Source organism: Colius striatus, chromosome 5 (assembly GCF_028858725.1).
Source record: "Colius striatus isolate bColStr4 chromosome 5, bColStr4.1.hap1, whole genome shotgun sequence".
Taxonomy (NCBI): Eukaryota; Metazoa; Chordata; class Aves; order Coliiformes; family Coliidae; genus Colius; species Colius striatus.
In genome coordinates, this window is record NC_084763.1 from 12,922,085 (window position 1) to 12,940,120 (window position 18,036).

General features: G+C 42.2%; 1 protein-coding gene across 1 annotated transcript in view; it reads right to left on the reverse strand.

Annotated features, from left to right (window-relative positions):
- The window catches only part of GLI3 (GLI family zinc finger 3), a 208,131-nt gene that overhangs the window by 90,982 nt on the left and 99,113 nt on the right, over positions 1 to 18,036 (reverse strand). Inside the window, exon 4 of the mRNA XM_061996474.1 lies at positions 360 to 465. Within this exon, the coding sequence (XP_061852458.1) occupies positions 360 to 465 (106 nt within the window). The remainder of the gene's footprint in view (positions 1 to 359; positions 466 to 18,036) is intronic.

Genomic DNA, 18,036 nt, shown 5'->3' on the forward strand with positions numbered 1-18,036 from the left:
CTATGAAGAATCCCAAGCCTAATACAGACAAAATACATGTTTTGTCTGGCTGTATTTCACAAGGTTCTGAACGTTTTAATTTAGTATTTATAGAACGACAGCATACAGAATAAATGTCAGCAAAAGAGATCAGTAACACTTGCCAGCCACCTATTATAACAGGAATTCCTCAGGCACCAGCCTGGGTTTTGCTTCACAAGAAGATAATCTTCACACTTTCCAGAAGTGAATCTCACTTCTTGCCTTCTCTGGCGAGGCTGGCAAAGCACTCCAGGTGCATGGCTTTAAGTACTGCAAAGGTTCATATACTTGTCCATTCTTCCATGCAGCTGAAGTTAGGGGAGACATTGAATACTCACACATGCAGAGGAGGAATGGGAGATGGTTCGTAATGGTAGCGTCCCTCGTGATGTCTCGCATCAATTGGTACAGGAGGGTGGAATGCCGGAAAGAGGTGAGGAGGATCTGAAAAAACAAGAGAGGTTCCCAAATCTGAGTATCTCCAAAAACATTCATAAAAACAAACAGATATTTAAAAACACATGTCAAAAGCACTACGACTTAAGGGTTGCACTCTTCTTCCCCGCTGCAGTCAGTCATTCTCACGTACTATGGAAGGTATGTCTGTGAGAAGAATCTGGCCCACAGTATTTATGTGATTATCTATTATCTATGCATGGTTATCTATTATAATCTATTATTATCTCTTTACTAATCTTAATATCCTCTTTTTATAGTTTAAATGGAAAGGGACATAAAGCAGTCTTTAATAAATGATTACATGCCTATATGTGAAATGTCAGATCAAAAGGACCAACAAGCCTTTCATAAGCATTCCTGATTTATTTAGTTTTTAGTAGAATAACAACAAAAAATCATCCCAGGATAAATAAGAAAAGAATATAGTACAATAAAATAAATATCTATCTCTTCAGAGATGTATAACAAAAAGCAAAACTGAAGCATCATGCTGAGAAATGACTATCTGGAGTAAACTGGACAATGGAGTTGAAAGGCAAACACAATTGGAAAAGGCCATGCTGGAGATGCTTAACTGCATCCCACAGTGGTTGCATTCAGGGGAATGTGCCTGAGGACAAGGAGAATCATTTCATACACCACTCTTAAAAAGGACGGGTGCTTTCTTTGTCCCCATGGTTGGAGACACAGGGACTCACGGCAGCAGCAAGCTCCTCTGCTCCATCTCCTCAAAGGCTTTTGCAGCTGCCAGGGCTCTCTGTTTCCCCGCTGCTTCTGGAAAGCCTCGGTGACGAGGCTGATAAAAGAGGGAATGTGCCCTGCGGCTCCCACAGGCTCTGCCCTGAGGGGCCAACACAAGCCCTCTGGGCAGCCCCCACCAATCCTGCCTCTGAGCCTTGGACAATAGAATGCACACGGACAGCAGTTCTCCACGTCAGCACACTGGCATGAGTGATCTGTGTGCCTAAAGGTTATTGCTGACCACCAGTGCTGCTCACCACTGCCTCCCAAATGCTTAGAATTCAGGCTAAGACACTGAGCACCTCAGAGGCACCAAACAAGCCGATCCTGCCCAATTGTTACTCGACTGCCACCTTGGATGAAGTCATGTGTTTATCCAACCAAAAGCTAAGAACTACAGTCATTAGATCACATAATGGAGTTACTGAAATGCTTCTAGAAAGAAAGAAAACTTTAATTATGCACTGGCAGTAAAACTAAGCCTATTTTAGTTTTGCCTGCTGACTCCTGAAGGCATCTTCTCTTTGCACATCCTTCCTTTCCTATTCAGTAAAATGCAATCTTCCTCTTAGATTATGTCATCTGGGATAAGCAGTTCCCTCATGCCAACTAGAGATTGTTAACAAGCATTTCTCCCTTGGTGTTTGTCAAAAGTTGTGTTGGGTTGATTTGGTCTTATTACGCTTTGAAGTTGGAGAAAGAAATAGAGGAACAATCTGGATAGCCCTAGAGGGAGTAAACAGAGGGGACAAAGAGGAAATCATGTAGATTCTGAGGAAATAGTCCCAGTATTTCATGAAAATCTGGAAACACATGACATGGACTGTCCAATTTCATGGCTTGATTCTCGTGAAACACCACCAGCACATGATCAGCCACAGCACGTTTCTATCATTTACTGCCTCGGGACTTAGGCACTGTAAATGAAAAATAATTGTGGCTTACTCCTGGGAGCTCAAACTCGCGGTAGCTTTGATTCCGGTTCTGCTGCAGCAACTGTGCCTTGGCATGCAATCTGGTACAAGCTTCACTCACCACACCAAACACTCCTGGGCTTCAGCAGGAGTAAAGATGGGTCAAAAATGCTTGCTGAAATACATTCCTCACCAGCTTCCAAGGTGGAGAAAAAAAGGACGGAATAAGTGTATTTTAGTACATCTCCCTGTCTGCCCTGTTATCTATTTTGCTGGTATTTGACTACAGCCACATAAGCCGAAGGGAGGAGGTTTTAAAGCAGACATCTGGCATTTCACCATAAAAACTCTACCACTGTTTTTGCAGCAAAGGAAGAAGTCGCTCATGCCCTTGTAGATGCACAGGCAAGTCCTTCTCTGCCCAATGCATCTTTGAACAGTGAGTATAGGGAGCACAGGTGAGACCACAAGTATTTTGTCACCCTTATTCAAGTCAGACGAGACGGTCTCCACCTGGTCAAGACAAGCAATGCACTCAGGACGCTGAGCCTCACCCAGCCTGAGCACCTACCCATTAAAAGCAGTCTCAATATTTATGCAGTGAAATACCATTTAACCCTGCTGAATACCATCATCTATCTTCCCCTATCAGGGAAATGGAAAATGAGTATTAAATGACCCAAAAAGGGTATTCCCCTTTGTGGGGCCTATGCAGCACAGAGCACCAACAAGTCATATTTAAGGCATGGGACATAAATCTCCAAGAACACCTTTTGGAGTCCTCTCACATTAAGCTCCTTTGTATATCTTGGTTGCATCTTATTTGCAGCTTCCATCTGGGAAACAGCCGCACTCCATCACAGCACAGGGAGCTGTCTCCGTCAGCCCAGCGCCGACCAGAGCAGAGCTGCATATCAAACCCCAACATAATTATCCATCTCACAGTTTATTATTTACACATGAGCAATACAGCTGGTGAACATCATAACTCAAATGTATATGTAATAAGTTACTACACTATAACCATCTCCTGTTGCAGTCCTTCGGAAAAACCACATGATGACTTTTCCAAAGTCAGGCTAAAACTGCTGAAGCGGAATAAAGTGCCACTAAACCTGGCTACCTCCTATTTATCATATAATTTCCTCACTGATGGTTCCACAAACCAGCTGCTAAGTGCTGTGTACTCTACTGTCAGCAGACTAACATGTTAAATTGGAGACAAGGAGAATAATGTGCAGAACTAGCAGAGTCAATTTTACGGAGGCAATTCAAATTCTGCCATGTGTGGGTCAGCCCTGAGTGCAGAGGTAGGCAGTAAATTCTACTTGCTTGGGGGTCCAAAACCACTCCACTTTGAAGAGCATTGAATATTTATACAGGTAGACTCTTAGATCAAACAGAGACCTGCCAAAGCAACCAGTGTCCAGGGCTTCACTTGGAATTCACTTTAAACTACATAAAAATGTAATCGGTTGACATGTATTTATATGGAAATACATAGTAAAAGTTTGCACAGCAGTAACTCAGGCTGTAGCCAATTTCACATTGCTTTTTCATATCCCACTCAGTAACCATTTCATTAAAGACACCATCAGAATATTGCAGGCATATTCTGACACTGTTATTTATGCTGGAGTTAAGACTGAGACTGCTTACAGGCTAGGATTGAAGCTGGACCTACCTGACTCCTGGCTCTGCTTGTCTAGAAAACCAGGGGACAACATAGTGTAAAAGACAGGATATACCTGCTCTGACAACGTTTCAGGATACTCATTTAAACTGTGAGGAACAAACTCATAACAAAGAATTCCTCTCACCAAAATGAACAAAAAAAATGTAACTTCCTATTCTGCTAGTGAAACTATTTATTACCATTTCATAGAATCACAGAATCATTTGCAACCTGTTAAAATTCTGGCTGATATGCAAACTACCACAGGCAGTTTTCTTAAAGACATTCAAAGGCAACTGTACTTTCTGGACCAATCCTTCAATTACATCCTTACAGAGACCCCCTGACATAAGCGTAGAGTACAAGAGTTGAGCCGTACAGATGGTGTCTGTGTATTTGGAGCCCTTAGCTCCAATTCAGCAGGAGTATCCGATTCCATACTTAAATCTCACTATTTTCAAGAACCTGTAAGGACACACCAAGGCACTGGAAATGCACTTAAACAGATTCCTCATGCACTGCTGAGTTTGGTATCTGTTGTCACTTTCTGAATTCTCTGCTGCCTACTACTGTAAGCTTCCTTCAGATGCTCTTCTGTCTCCTGCATAACTAACAGGGTCTCCTCAAAATGGGAGATACACCTGCCCGAAATGCTACAAACTCATCCATTTTAGCACTGTGAGATTTTCTGGAAAATATGTCAATTTATGCTGACTTTTGTTGTGTAAGAAGTGCCTTTTTATTTCTTCTTCAAGAATCTTTCTTGCCTTCTTAAAGAAAGTGAATAGGATCATCTCTCTACAATTACAATCACTCTCATACAGGGGAAAAAAAAAGAAGAGACCTACACTTGTTCTCTGGGATTCAGCAACCTAGGGCTCAAGGAAAAGAAAGTGGGAGAAATGACAGGTATGGTCCTTGCTGCTGAACAGCAAACCTGAACTAAGTGTGACGAGATATAGCAGGCAGAAGCGATTCTCTGCAAGATCTGGTAGAAAGGCAGATGATGCTAGCTGGCTCAAAGGTGCTGCACAACATTTTGAGACAACAATAAAGAGGTCAGGCAGCTCCAAAGCTCACTGAAGTTAAGAATAACTTTTCTGTAGACTCTATAGTCTCTCAAATAGGCTTTACTCAGATTTGAGATCTCTCCATTTGGACAGTTCGGCCACAGTGGTAAGGCTAATAAAACGCTCTGCTCTCAGCTAACCCATGTGCTCAAGCACCCTGCAATTCCTGCCAAATCCTTGGGGAAGATGGCTGCTGGAATAACGGGTTTTTCAGCATGTTAAAGAAACATTTGCTGCCATAGAAAACACCTGCATCACCTTGAACGTGCCCAGTGTGGCCCCAATACCTGCATCTATGTCATAAGACGAGGCCAACCAAATACAAGCAAACACAGTGAGTTCTCATTGGGTTTTAGAATCATAGAATTGTTTCAACTGGAAGAGACCTTTAAGCTCATTGAGTCCAGCCTCTGTCCCAGACCTATCAATGCTAGACCATTTCCCTAAGTGCAATATCCACCCATCTCTTAAATCCCTCCAGGGATAGTGACTCCAGCACCTCCCTGGGCAGCTGTTCTAATGCCTGACAACACCTTCAGTCAAGAAATTTCTCCTTTCTTTAGCAGATTTGGCCACATAACTATCAGGTCACCAAACCAAATGTCAGAACTGAGCCAGGTGCAAACTTTATCTCAGATATAGCCTCGTTCGAGATGAAATCTCTTTCTCACTTAAATTCATTATGGTCATAATGTTGAATTCAGTGGCACCAAGCTTTCACACCAGATGTAACAGTAACAATATCAGGCAAAATGTAACCGCTCTGCTAATGTTTTTTCAATATGCAGAACAGTTTTGAAGAGTTAGCCAGTAAACTTCTACACTTCCTTTGGTTCATAAGCTGATCACCAGATGGGAATTTTCTAATATTAAAGGTCTGCAAAATCCCTGAGGGCAGCACCATTTCTTTATGTACATTCACTTCAACTGATTTGAACTTAATGGTATTATCTCAGATTCACAGAATGGTGGGGGTTGGAAGGGGCCTCTAGAGATCATTCAGTCTATCCCCTTGCTAAAGCAGGTTCCTTGCAATCAGGTCACACAGGAACTTGTCCAGGTGAGTTTGGAAACCTCCAGAGAAGCAGAGCCCACAGCCTCTCTGGGCAGCCTGTGCCAGGGCTCCCTCACTCCGTATTGCAAGGTTTTATGGCAGGAATTAGGTTCTTTTTTTGCCAAGCAAAGATCTTATTTTGGACTTCTGTTTAATTACAGCTTGCATTGCATTAGGGCTTAATAAGAGCACATGTTGTCTTTGAGAGGTTTTTAAGTTCTCTTTCAAAACGGGTGAGTTATGTTCTCTATACAGATACACAGAGGCTTTAATCAGGAAGAAAAATGACTGAGCCACAGCCGCAAGTTAATGCATGCACTTAACTTTGTGCACTTTGAAGAGTCTCCCTACAGTGACCAGGGTTGCTGCTTCAGCGTGGCTGGTTGCTATTTGAACCACTGCTTATTTGCAAGCTGATCCACAGATGTGCTACAGCCAGTTATCTCAGGAGGCTTTTCCCTGTGTGAGCGCGTGCAGGCGCACATTTCCCATGTGGCCAGGGTCATGTTGACATGGACACGACTACTCACCCCCTGACTTCAGAGAAGGAGAATGGAAGTAGGAAAAAAGAAAAAAGCCATAAGAAAACTGAAAAAAACCCAAACCAAATAAATGGATAAAGCTAAGAAATGGACAAAGGGGGAGTGAGAATAAGAATTTTTAATTGGTATGTTCTTTCCAGTTAGTAACTGGAGAGTTTTAATTGTGTTTTAATTGTGATAACAGTAGATATAACACATTCAGAGGGGAAAAAAAACCCCAATTTTCAATCAGATCATACCTATTCCATGTGTCTGTGTGTTTTAATGATGGTCAGACTTTCCCTCCCTACTCTCTGCTTGTGCTTGCACAGACTATACACTGACCTGAAAAATAAACCACAGGAGTTCCAGGCCAAACCTCACAAACAGGCACAGCTCCAACTCTTTGCCTCTTGTTAGGGCTGAATTTCTACATTTGCAAAACTGAAAATTAAGACTTCAGGGCATCTTAGATCTCTGCCATCCATTTTACCACTTCTTAGTTTGTAAACTTAAACGCCTTGTGGGAACATGCTTTATTGTTTTTGGTAGTTCCACAACAACCATCATACCAAACACATGAAGGAGGAGCAGCTATCGGTGTGTTGGAAGAAAAGTAGCTGGAAATGATTTCATCAGCTGGCACTGAGATGTCTTTAATATGCCAAATTTGCTGCAGGTATTGGCTAAATAACTGCTGGATTGATGTCAGTTTGAACACTTTATTATTCCTCCCAGCCACCGCAACTCTGCTGTCTGAGGAGCGGGACTGCCTTCTGGAATACTAACCAAACTTCCTCTAGTCCATTCAACTGGCTCCAGTGCTCCTTACCATCCAAAAAAACAAAAATCATTTTTAAAAAGTATTAAAAGACAGATTTGCAGGGTAATAAATGTATTGCATGAACAAACTCCTTTGGACTGAGAGTCTCAAATTCTTTAAGAATATAATTTGTGATTCTTCACAGCCCAGTGACTTACAAATGAGTTTTTCACTGGGATGGACTCACTTGTAATTGAAAGAAGGATTCCTTATGCTGCCCTGATCATGCAGTTATGAACTTGTCTGGTGAGTAAGGTGGGTACAGCACTGCTGCCTCACAACCCTCTCAGCACACAGGTTTTCAGAGGAGGAAAGCCAAGGAAAGCCCCAGTACAGTCTGCCCAAAAACAAACAGCAAATTGGTGGAAACATACCAGGAACATCCCACCTCTGGAGCTTCTTCCACCTAAACAACACTATCTGCTTCATTCTATAAGCAACCTTAGAGTAAGCAACATTTGCATATAGCCAGCATTTGTACATTGGTCCACACTTGCAGGAAAAGACAATGCTGGTTGGACACCTTAGCCTCAACACCATGTCACTTGGAGGGAAAATTGTTTTATCTAACGCAGCTGGCTCTTGGTATGGCACAGCTCATCTTTGTTTCATAACCTCTGGATCCCACGCAGCATTTCTTAACAAACTTAATAATGTTGTCTCTGCAAGAAAATGACAAATTATCCTCTGCCAGGAAGCTGACAAAAGAAATCCCTCCCTCTGCTACCTCCAATGGACTCTGCAGAGAAAAAAATAATTCAGCTTCTGTCTTGCAACACACTTGCTGTTTTCTTATTGCTCCCTCTAAGTTCTCATGACACCATGTGTCGGGGCATCCTCCACCACTTAAAAATCCACCCCCAGGAATTACGGAAAACAAAACAAGCATCCATGTTTAACTCTCAACAACCTCAGACAAGTGGTTTCACCCAGCTGCTCTGGAATGCTTCCCACCTTTGATTACACACGTGTATGAAGGATCACATCCTCCACGTTTCCTCTTCTACAAGCAGCAAGTAACTGGATGCATAACCGCAGTACAGACACAAGTAATTTTTACCTATGTATGTGTGCATACCCATTTCTGTAGCACACAGCAAATTCCAGTGGTTGAAGGTAAGCTACAAAGTGGAAACTAAGGAAATTAAAAGATTATAAAAGAAATAAATCCTGAGTCACAGTGGAAGGAACTAAAGGAGAAATCTCACAGCAAGGCTCTCAACTTCAAACTACTCCTAAGCAGAGTTTTAATGTGTGCTTCTTGACCAGTGGGAACAACGAGCTGACACACAACAGCGTGGTTTTTCCCTAAGACTCTCAAGAAAAGCATTTGAAAACCCTGCTATCAGTTGCACACATTACTTCAGCAACAGAAAATATATGTAGGATGCAAAGGTAAATATGGCTAAGGAGAGGTAACAGAAAACTAGAAATTAGAACAAAAAACTCCTGGAAATATCCTTGTATTTCTGCTGATTTGATGTGGGAACAAATAAAGACAAGTTGGGTAATTCAACAAGCTTTGGTGGCATTCTTAAAAGTTTATGAAGCAGCTGCATGAGTCAGTCTGCAAATGTTACTTGTTTAAATCATGCTTTGGAGATTTGTGTGCTCTGCTGTGTGTACCAGAATCAAGTGTAGATGCTGTTTGAAAAGGATAAACCTCAAACGGTTGGATATCAGTATAGCACAATGAAAATCACTGTAGCTAAACAGATTTCCAGCAGCTGAAGGTCTGGACCACAGGGTGAAAGACTTGGAAATAGGTTATACTTCACAGCTTTGATGAGTAATTTATGGCATGATAGGAATTAGAGAGGGAAAAGTATAATTAGATCAATTATGTCTATTTTTAGATATTGAAACAGTTCAGATTCTACAGGATGCAGAATCAGATGAACACTCAAGAGATGTTTCATTTTTCCTGCTGTTCAACCTGATTTTTTAAAAATTTCATCTAAATATTCATAATTATTTAGCTTCTCCCTGTACAATCCTTAGCAATTGCTCTCCTTCTGTGGTGTTTACACTCTTGAACCTCTCGCAGATGAGCAGATAGTTATCACATGTGCTGAAAGGCCACTCGATAATACACATTTATTGCATCCTTTCATCTCTATGTCCATATTCTAAATTAACCACAGTCACTTGGTTTTGCTCCCTGGGTTTTTTCCAGCTTGGGACAGATGTATAGTTGTCATCCCTGCACTCTTGGGCATCAGGCTTTCACATAGGCTGACATGACACTGTTTAGGAAGGGGCAGCCTTAGAAATTCATACTACTAATAACCTATTTCTGCAATTTTCTCTTTCTATCAGGGCAAATTTATTTCTTATATACAGTCTCAAATACCTTTACTTTTCCCACTATGAGACAGTGACCTACTCTACCATTTCTAGGGGACTGCTGGTGAAATGGGCACTGATCAAATCAAGTAAAGGCAACACAAAATGCCTCTTGGTTTTTACTTCTTGACATTTCTAAATATCTGACTTTAAGCTGTTTTCTTCCTCCTTGCTCCCTCATCCTTCATAAGCTTCTTAGAGAGTTTCTCCCTTATATTTCTTTTTTATGCTGGGTTCTTTTTGTTTCAGATCATTACTGAAGATGGAAAGCATAGCAAGTTCCCTTAATTTGCCCTATTGACAGTTATCCTAAGTGCTCATTCACCGTATTTTTGAGAATGTCATATTGTCGATATTCCAGTCAATCTGAGTTAGTTTTTTCAGGCTAAACTTTGAGGCAAATACTTTTAACAAAAAAGACCATAGTCAAACTATGTCACCTCCCTGTCCCTCACTCTGGTCGCTGTTAATATAGAGATATCCTTTCTAAGACACCCTGATCCTCTTCAGGGGAAAGTCATAAAGAAGAGACAGAATAAAACTATTTAATTCACTGCCCATTATTTATTCAATTCTTTAAGAAGAGTGGTTCAACCGTGATTCTTTGTGAATCTCACTTGAGTTTTGCTTATAACCTTTTTTTCAGTCTGTTTTTCTTTACAGACAACTTCTTGTTTCTTGTTACCCAGAAGGTGAAAGTATCAGTTTTAGATAACAGTCATGCTTTTTGTTGGGTTTTTAGGATTATTGTTAGGATCCCCTTAATTTCCTCTTCCCCATCAAAGGGCTTTTCTCTCTGTGGGAGAGTATGAGAAGTTCCTCACAAAGTAATATCAACACCTTCACCTTCATCCCCTCCCTGTCCTTTACAGACACAGTGGCAGGATCTGGCCTACATTTCTCTTCCTTTGGGAATTAAGCACTGTTTGCCAAAAGTGGCAAAGCTGCATCAGTCACAGCTAGCACTACTGCTGAGAAATGGAATAAAGGGAATGTATGCCTGAACTTGCTCGTTTAGAAACATAAATAAAAGAAATGATTGTTGGTAACCTCAGCTCAACTAATGCTCATGGCCCTTAGTTAGCAGTGTGGTGAGTCAAAATCTGGTGGCATCCAAAGCTGCAGAGTAGGGGTACACAGCTGCAGAGGGCACCTAGAGTACCAGCTCCAGCATACCCTAAGCAATCCTGCCCATGCTGCACAAGTCTCACTACTAGGACTCAAGTGCCATGGACTGCATGGGTAGGTTCAGCCTCAACACAGACCAAAACCACTGCTGTCAAAGAGAGAAAAGGAAAAATGGAAGAAGGGAGATGTGAACAGGCATACAAATGCAATAACAGGCAAAGCAGCCCGTAGCACCTGCAATTATTTTTCTGTATAGCAATAGCATAAAAGCAAACTCTTCAGAGCAGTTTCCATCTTTACATCACCTGTACGCAGTGCTTACCAAAAAAAGGCCCCAGTCTCTGACCAAGCTTTCAGGCACTACCACAGATAATTACAACAGCACAGCTTCCTCCAGCCTGTAGTCCAGTCAGACCAGAGAAAAAGTTCCATCACATGCCTAAGCAAACCCAGGCAATGCTACAGGCTTAGGGCAGAGTGGCTGGAAAGCTGTCAAGCAGAAAAAGACCTTGGGGGTGTTAATCAACAGCCACTTGAACATGAGGCAGCAGTGTGCCCAGGTGGCCAATGGCATTCTGGCCTGTATAAGGAACAGTGTGACCAGCAGGGCCAAGGAAGTGATTATCCCCCCACAGATGAGGCCACATCTCGAATACTGTGTTCAGTTCTGGACCCCTCACTACAAGGACACTGAAGTGCTGGAATGTGTCCAGAGATGGGCAACAAAGCTAGTGAAGGGTCTAGAGAACAAATCTGATGACTTGCAGCTGAGGGAGCTGGGGGTGTTTGGCCTGAAGAAGACGAAGCTGAGGGGAGACATGATTGCTCTCTATAACTACCTGAAGGGGAGTTGTAGTGAGGTAGGGGTCAATCTCTTCTCTCCAGTAATGAATGACAGAACACAAGGAAATGGGCTCAAGTTGCACCAAAGGAGGTTTAGATTGGACATTAGGAAGAACTTTTTCACCAAGAGAGTTGTTAAGCGTTGGAACGGGCTGCCCAGGGAGCTGGTGGAGCCACCATCCCTGGAGATATTCAAAAGACGCATAGATGAGGTGCTGAGGGATATGGTTTAGTGATGGGCCACCCCATGTGAGGTGACTGGCTGGACTCAACAATCTTAAAGGTTTTTTCCAACCATAATGAATATTATGATTCTATGAATTCTCTCTTTATTTTCCTAAAGGAAAAGTCAAGGGTGCTAAGAGAAGACAAGGGGAGCCAGAAAAGGGGAAAGATAGCCAATGGTACACAGACCACCGTTCCCTGCCAGAAGAGGCTATGGACACAAAAAGCTTAATTGGCCTCAAGGGGAAAGTCACAAAAAAGGCATGCAGTGAGGGCCCAAATGTGAAGAAGCCATTTACACACCAGGAAACTCCTGGACTGCAAATTTTGAGAAGTTGGGAGAATGCCTTGGGGCAAAAGGAGAGGAGAATCACCTGCCATGCTCTTATATTAACTTCTGGGCATCTGCTTTGGGTCATTGCTTGGAAAGATCACCAGGTCAGAAGGACCTGTGCTGTGGGTTAGCATGGCCTCTAATGCTCTTCGCACTCCTAGTGTTCCTTAAGGCCAAGATAGCTGCAAACTCCTTCTCCTGACATTTAACCAGCATATCACCAAGAGCAATGCCCAAGCTGCAGGATTTCAGCCCATACAGCTCTGCAGCACAAGTATGAAGACTTTCTGAGCATGTAAAAGTCCACCTTTCAGTTGTAGGTTTGCCCAACGTGCTGCACAAAAGAGAGCCTTGGTCTATGGCTAACATCAAGCACATGGTGGTAATTAAAATCACTGCCCTGCCCACTGAGATGCAATCCTCCCTTCTGTACTTCTGTGAGGAGTTCCAATGCAATTTACCTATAGGAAAACAGAGGACTTTGGGGGGACTTCATTTACTTTCCAGCAAAAGAAGAGGAGACAGCTCTTCTCAGTCCCATCTTCTGGCAGTCTTGGAGCTTTTCCAAAGCATTAAGCATCAGTTTCCCTCCAGGAAAGTGTTTGATGCTCTACTAAATGCAGTGTCACTAGGAGAGGTATAGTAACCTTCCATATGGAAAAGCCATTTGACACAAAGGTTGGAGGTCAAAAGTTTAAATGTTCTGACAGAAAGGACAGCAGTCAATAGCATCAAAGGATTTGCCAGTTCTTAATGCTACTATTGTCGCCTTTTTGGATCCTATTGAAATTCTAGCATATTTATTGCAGTCCTGGAGCATAAGGACTTTTTGTTTGTTTTAATCCCTGTGCTGAACCCAAGGAGTCTCAAGTGTTTTGACTCCCCTTGCTCCCGAAGAGAATGTGCAGAGAAACAATGCCAGAGGATGCAGCATTGTAGTCCCAACCAACTTGGCACTTTCTTCCCCACCAAAAATTATAAATAATGGATGGAAACATATGGTCTCTACTGGACAGAGCTGGAAATCTCTGCTCCTGTACTCCCCACATGACCGGTTTTAATTGTTTTGTGCTATGGCAGGGGGGCGAAAAGTGCTCCCCATCATCCAGTTCTCTGCTTTGCCAGTCATTGTTGAGAAATGTCATGTTGCAGTCGACTAAGGCTCCCATCAGGCACGGCTGCGGCAGAGCTGGGAACAGCAGCGAGGCTCTCCAAAATGAATTGTAATGCCATAACCACAAAGAGTATCACTTGTCCCAGTCCTCCTTCGCTCTCTGAACTTCTGCTTGCAGTTAGGCAGAAAGTTATTAACAGAGCTCTGCGGTGCATGTTCCAAGCATTGTATCAGCCATCGATACTTTGTGCCTTGCCAGGAGCAAGATCCAAGTTCATTTGTTACTACCTTCCTCAGATTCCTCTTCCCCTCTCCACAATAAGGATTAGCAGTTTAAGTTATGTTGCTGACCTCCATCTGGCTAGGCAGAAACAGATGTCTGCGCGCTCAGGCATGATCTTATTTCAAAGTGGGGACTCTGGGTTACTAATGACGTTATAAAGGCAATAGCATATGTTGGCTCTCAACAGTCTATTGTCTAATTGGGATGGTTTTAATCAAATATGAATGTACCCAAGTTTTCGCAGCTAATGAATAAATCCCCTTTTTAAATAACGACAGTAATGTTGAGCTCTCCATGGAGGCAGCATCCCGAGGAATGCCTACATGAGCAGCAGTCGACCACGGAAAGCCTGTAAGAGGCTGCAGCAACACCCGCTGCAGCCCGGTTCCTTATTTAAACAGCTCCTAACTGCCCTTCCCAGAGGTAAGCTGCAGCCAAATTGTTTTCCTTCACTTCACAAACCAGATATGCATGGCTTATTTGAACAGTTTACTTTAGTCTCTGTTTAAATACCTTCTACCACATATTTCAAACAAACAGTTCACTTCATTAGAAAGGCAAACAGCCTAGCCACAGAATACGAGCACTTGAGTCGAACCACGCAGGGCAGAGAAATCCTCTGTCCCTGTGTAAACACTGCCTGCTCTGCAGCTCCGGGCAGCATCTGCCTGCACCACCACTTCAAAAGCCTTTTCACAAATACTTCACACGTCTGTTTGTAAGTAAATGATAACCCTGAAGAGATTATCTGCAGGGCTGAGAGCCCCGGTGACTATCACTGTTGCTGCACAGGCAACGAATGAAAAGTCAAAATGTTCACTACCAGCACTAGGTGAGTTATGAAACTACAATAAACTCAGTGACAATCCAGTAACATCAGCTAAACCTGTCAGACTGGAAACGCAGTGCTGCTTTGGTAGCTTGCTTTGGCGTATTTGGGTCCACAAAGGGATGCAAGTTTTACCCTTAGCAATGGAAAGGTTACTGCACCTCTATCGCTAGAGTAAGTAAACTGGCACACAGCAGGCAGTTACACAAAGAGTGAGAAAGCTGCATAGCCAACAAATCACCAGATAAAGTACTTCACTACTTCTTTCGGGACAAAAAAAAACCACAAGGCGATTCAAACGCCTCAGGAGCACGACATACTCTCAAATCCCAGAAAGGAAAAGGTACAAAAGCAGAAAGAAGAAAAAAGGCAACTAGACATGAAGAGGAGAGGCTGTGGAAGGCAGTCAGTGCTAGAATGCTCCGTCCCCTGCCCTCCCCTCCACAAGCCTACTCTGCTCCTGGGGACACCCCCAAGGGAGCAAAGCAGCTCAGGAACAAGAGCTTGCTATCACTCCCTGCTGGTTTTACTGCTTTGTGCCAAGCGAAAAGTTTTAATAAAAACAGTGGAATTTGCATGTTTAAGGGAAAGGACACAAGGTAGCCCAGTACAAGTAGGGACCCGTTCACCACATCCATCACTGCCGTCATCATGAGAGTGATCACAGAAAGCTACGGGGATGGTATCTCTTGGCATCAGTCATAAAGCACAGACCCCTGGTGTACCCAGACCTTTAGCATAACCTTAACAAATGAATTATTAAAAAGGAAGCAATCAAAAATCTAAAAATCCTTCAGGAAGTTCATATGCAGGGCCTGACTGCACCTGGCTGGAGGGCGAGGGTTCGTCAACTGTGAGAGGGCTGAAGTTATTCCAACTATCATATAAAGAGGAGATAACATTTTTTTAAGGGCAATCAAGTATTGTCAAGCATGGACATGATGGTTAGGACACCTCAGCAACCATAACTTAAACCTTGCAGTGACTCAAAACGTAATTTTCAGTTATTTTGATTCTCAAGGTGAAACTAAGTCCCACAAAGTCAACGACTGTTTTACCATTCATTTCAGTGCCGGCTGCGTAACCAGCTCTTGTGATTTTATCAAGAATCTTACTTTTCAGTGGCTTTTTTTTAAAAAGCTCCAGTCTTTTGAGTCATGTCACTAAGTAAGAATCTCAGCTTTCATTTAAATAAAGATCCCCAAACCAAACAACCAGAAAAATCCCACACGTGTGTTTCCAGCTGTTACAGTTGTGGAGAAAAGCTGGAAAATAAGAAACCCTGAGGTTTCGTAACCTGTGGGCAAATTAAAAGTTCCAACAAAATCACATATGAGGTGTGTAGATACAGGATCTTTCAGTAGGCATGTGTTTCGTATGCTCACATACAAAAAGTTATCTTGAACATCTAGATGCAGGGGCTGGCAGGATGGTACATCTGCATTACAAACGGTATCTGCTGGCATTGAAATCTGTGGGGTTTAATTGTCATCATCTGTAAAATTTTTTGCAAAGGTTTTGGTCCATAGCAGAATTACTCTTCACATATCAATGATTTTTTATTTGACTACACAGATGCTTCCTGTACAAAAGGTATTTTTTGTTCTCTCTATTGAGATCTGAGGATTCTGCTACATGTTGCTTTAAGACTATTATCTGGGTTTATGAGGATTGTCTACTAAAAGACATGAGGCAGAAAGATATTTTTTGAGCATTTTAGTGGAAAGGCTGGACTTAGATTCAAAGTGGAAATAAAACTCCCTAAGTTTTAGCATGAACTAGGAAAAAAGAAAACAGTCTTAGCCATCTCTTTGAGGGGCTACGATAATACAAGCAATAAATTTACTATTATTATTACAACTGATAACACCAGCTGAGCTAATGGAACTAAAATATCTTCTAAACCAGTTCTTGGAGAGCTGATAATATTAACTTTTAGGTGCCAGGAGTTGGGGATTTCCCAGCATACCAAGCTGGCTGACTTACTAACACTAAAAATAGGACTCTAAACCCTGCTGTTCTTGTGGGCTATGTACAAACAATATGATTTTTTTCAAGCAACTCTCATCCATTCAGAAGGGTAAAAAAAAAAAAATCCATTTCTTTCAAGATGTTCATGGCCTGAGGCTTTTCTAAAACAAAAAAGGGGAAAAACAATTTATTTTTTATTATGCCATTCCCCAGTCTTCAACTGAAAGCAGATCACTCCTGTAGAGGTTTTTACAACATTCCAGTGAGTCCTCTGTTGCAGTTTTTTGTTCCCTAGCACCCTCAGCTACTAGCTGAAATTTGCCTGGCCATTCTCCTTAAAGTATCTTTAGTAGAAATAACTGTAAGTAGTACAAGACTTAACAGATAATAACATTGTCTATTGCTTCACTGCTGCACATATCTATTTCGTATATTACAGTATCAAAATTACAATAGCTTGCATGTCTAAGTCGCAATTCTAACTTCTGCCTGATCACTTGAATCAAGGAGACACACTAGCCTATCCTGGTATTTAAGACCCATCCTAAAAGTTATTTGTCGGTGATCTCACATTTAGCAAGAAGTCACGTCTACTCAAACAGCACATGGTTTTGTTGGGTTAGTGGTTCAAGGAGTCAATCTAAACTCCATCTCAGGCAGCAGTCAACAGACTACAACCTTTCCTTCCGAATCCAATGAACCCTCTTGCCACAAAGGGACAAGCACCATGATGAAGAGTCAGTTCAGAGATAAGGAAATCTGATCCACAAACACAAGGAAGAGTCCTAGGAACACAGAAAAAGCATCATCCTGTCTTCCTCTGCAAATGTCATTTCTGCTCCTTTATTTGAGCAGCCTGCAATTAGTTTCATTTCATCTACCAATACTGCAGCCATAAACCTCAAATCAGCTGAAGAGAACAACTCATGTAAGCATTTTATGAATATACTGTAAAGAGTGAAATACCTAGTAAGCTTTCACTGAAGAAATACAGGTCCCTGTTTTGGCTCCATGAGAGATCACCACTTCTTGTCTTTTCTAAGTGGTTAACTTGGGGTGACATCCCTTTGGAAAAAATGGCCTCTCACGTGATGCCCAAACCCAGGGTCATCCTCAAGAGACTCTCAATCACACTTGAGTTCAGTGGCCTTCTTAATAGAAGAATGTGAACAAGCTGCATCAACAATAGCCTATGCTCCTAGATTCCTCCTGGTGACATAGTCTCGTTAGTCAAAACAAGATGACAACACTTCACTGACGCTTACAATAATGGTGGCACAAGCTGCCTTTCAGTGCAGATAAAGAGCAAATAAGAAGGGTTTGCCCCTTCTTCACGAGTAAACAGGACCAAAGTCATAAAACAGCAACAAGTCTAACATTTAGCATTTTCTTAGTTCACAAAAAGGGATCTCTAGAACTTGCTGAACAGTCTCAAATGGTTAAAGCAGGTAGGAGCTGGAAAATCGCTTTTCATAGGCCTGCAGATTCATTAGTACATTATGGGTAGAAGTTGAAAGAAGCAAGTGACAGAGATAATCACCAACAACAAACTTTAAACTGAGACACAGTGAACAATCCTGTGATGAAGTACAGTTGAAGTTGAGACCAACAAAAAATGTTTCAAATAGACTGTCAACTACCAACTTCTCCTTCACATACAAGGCTGGTCTGTTCTTGCAGAAATC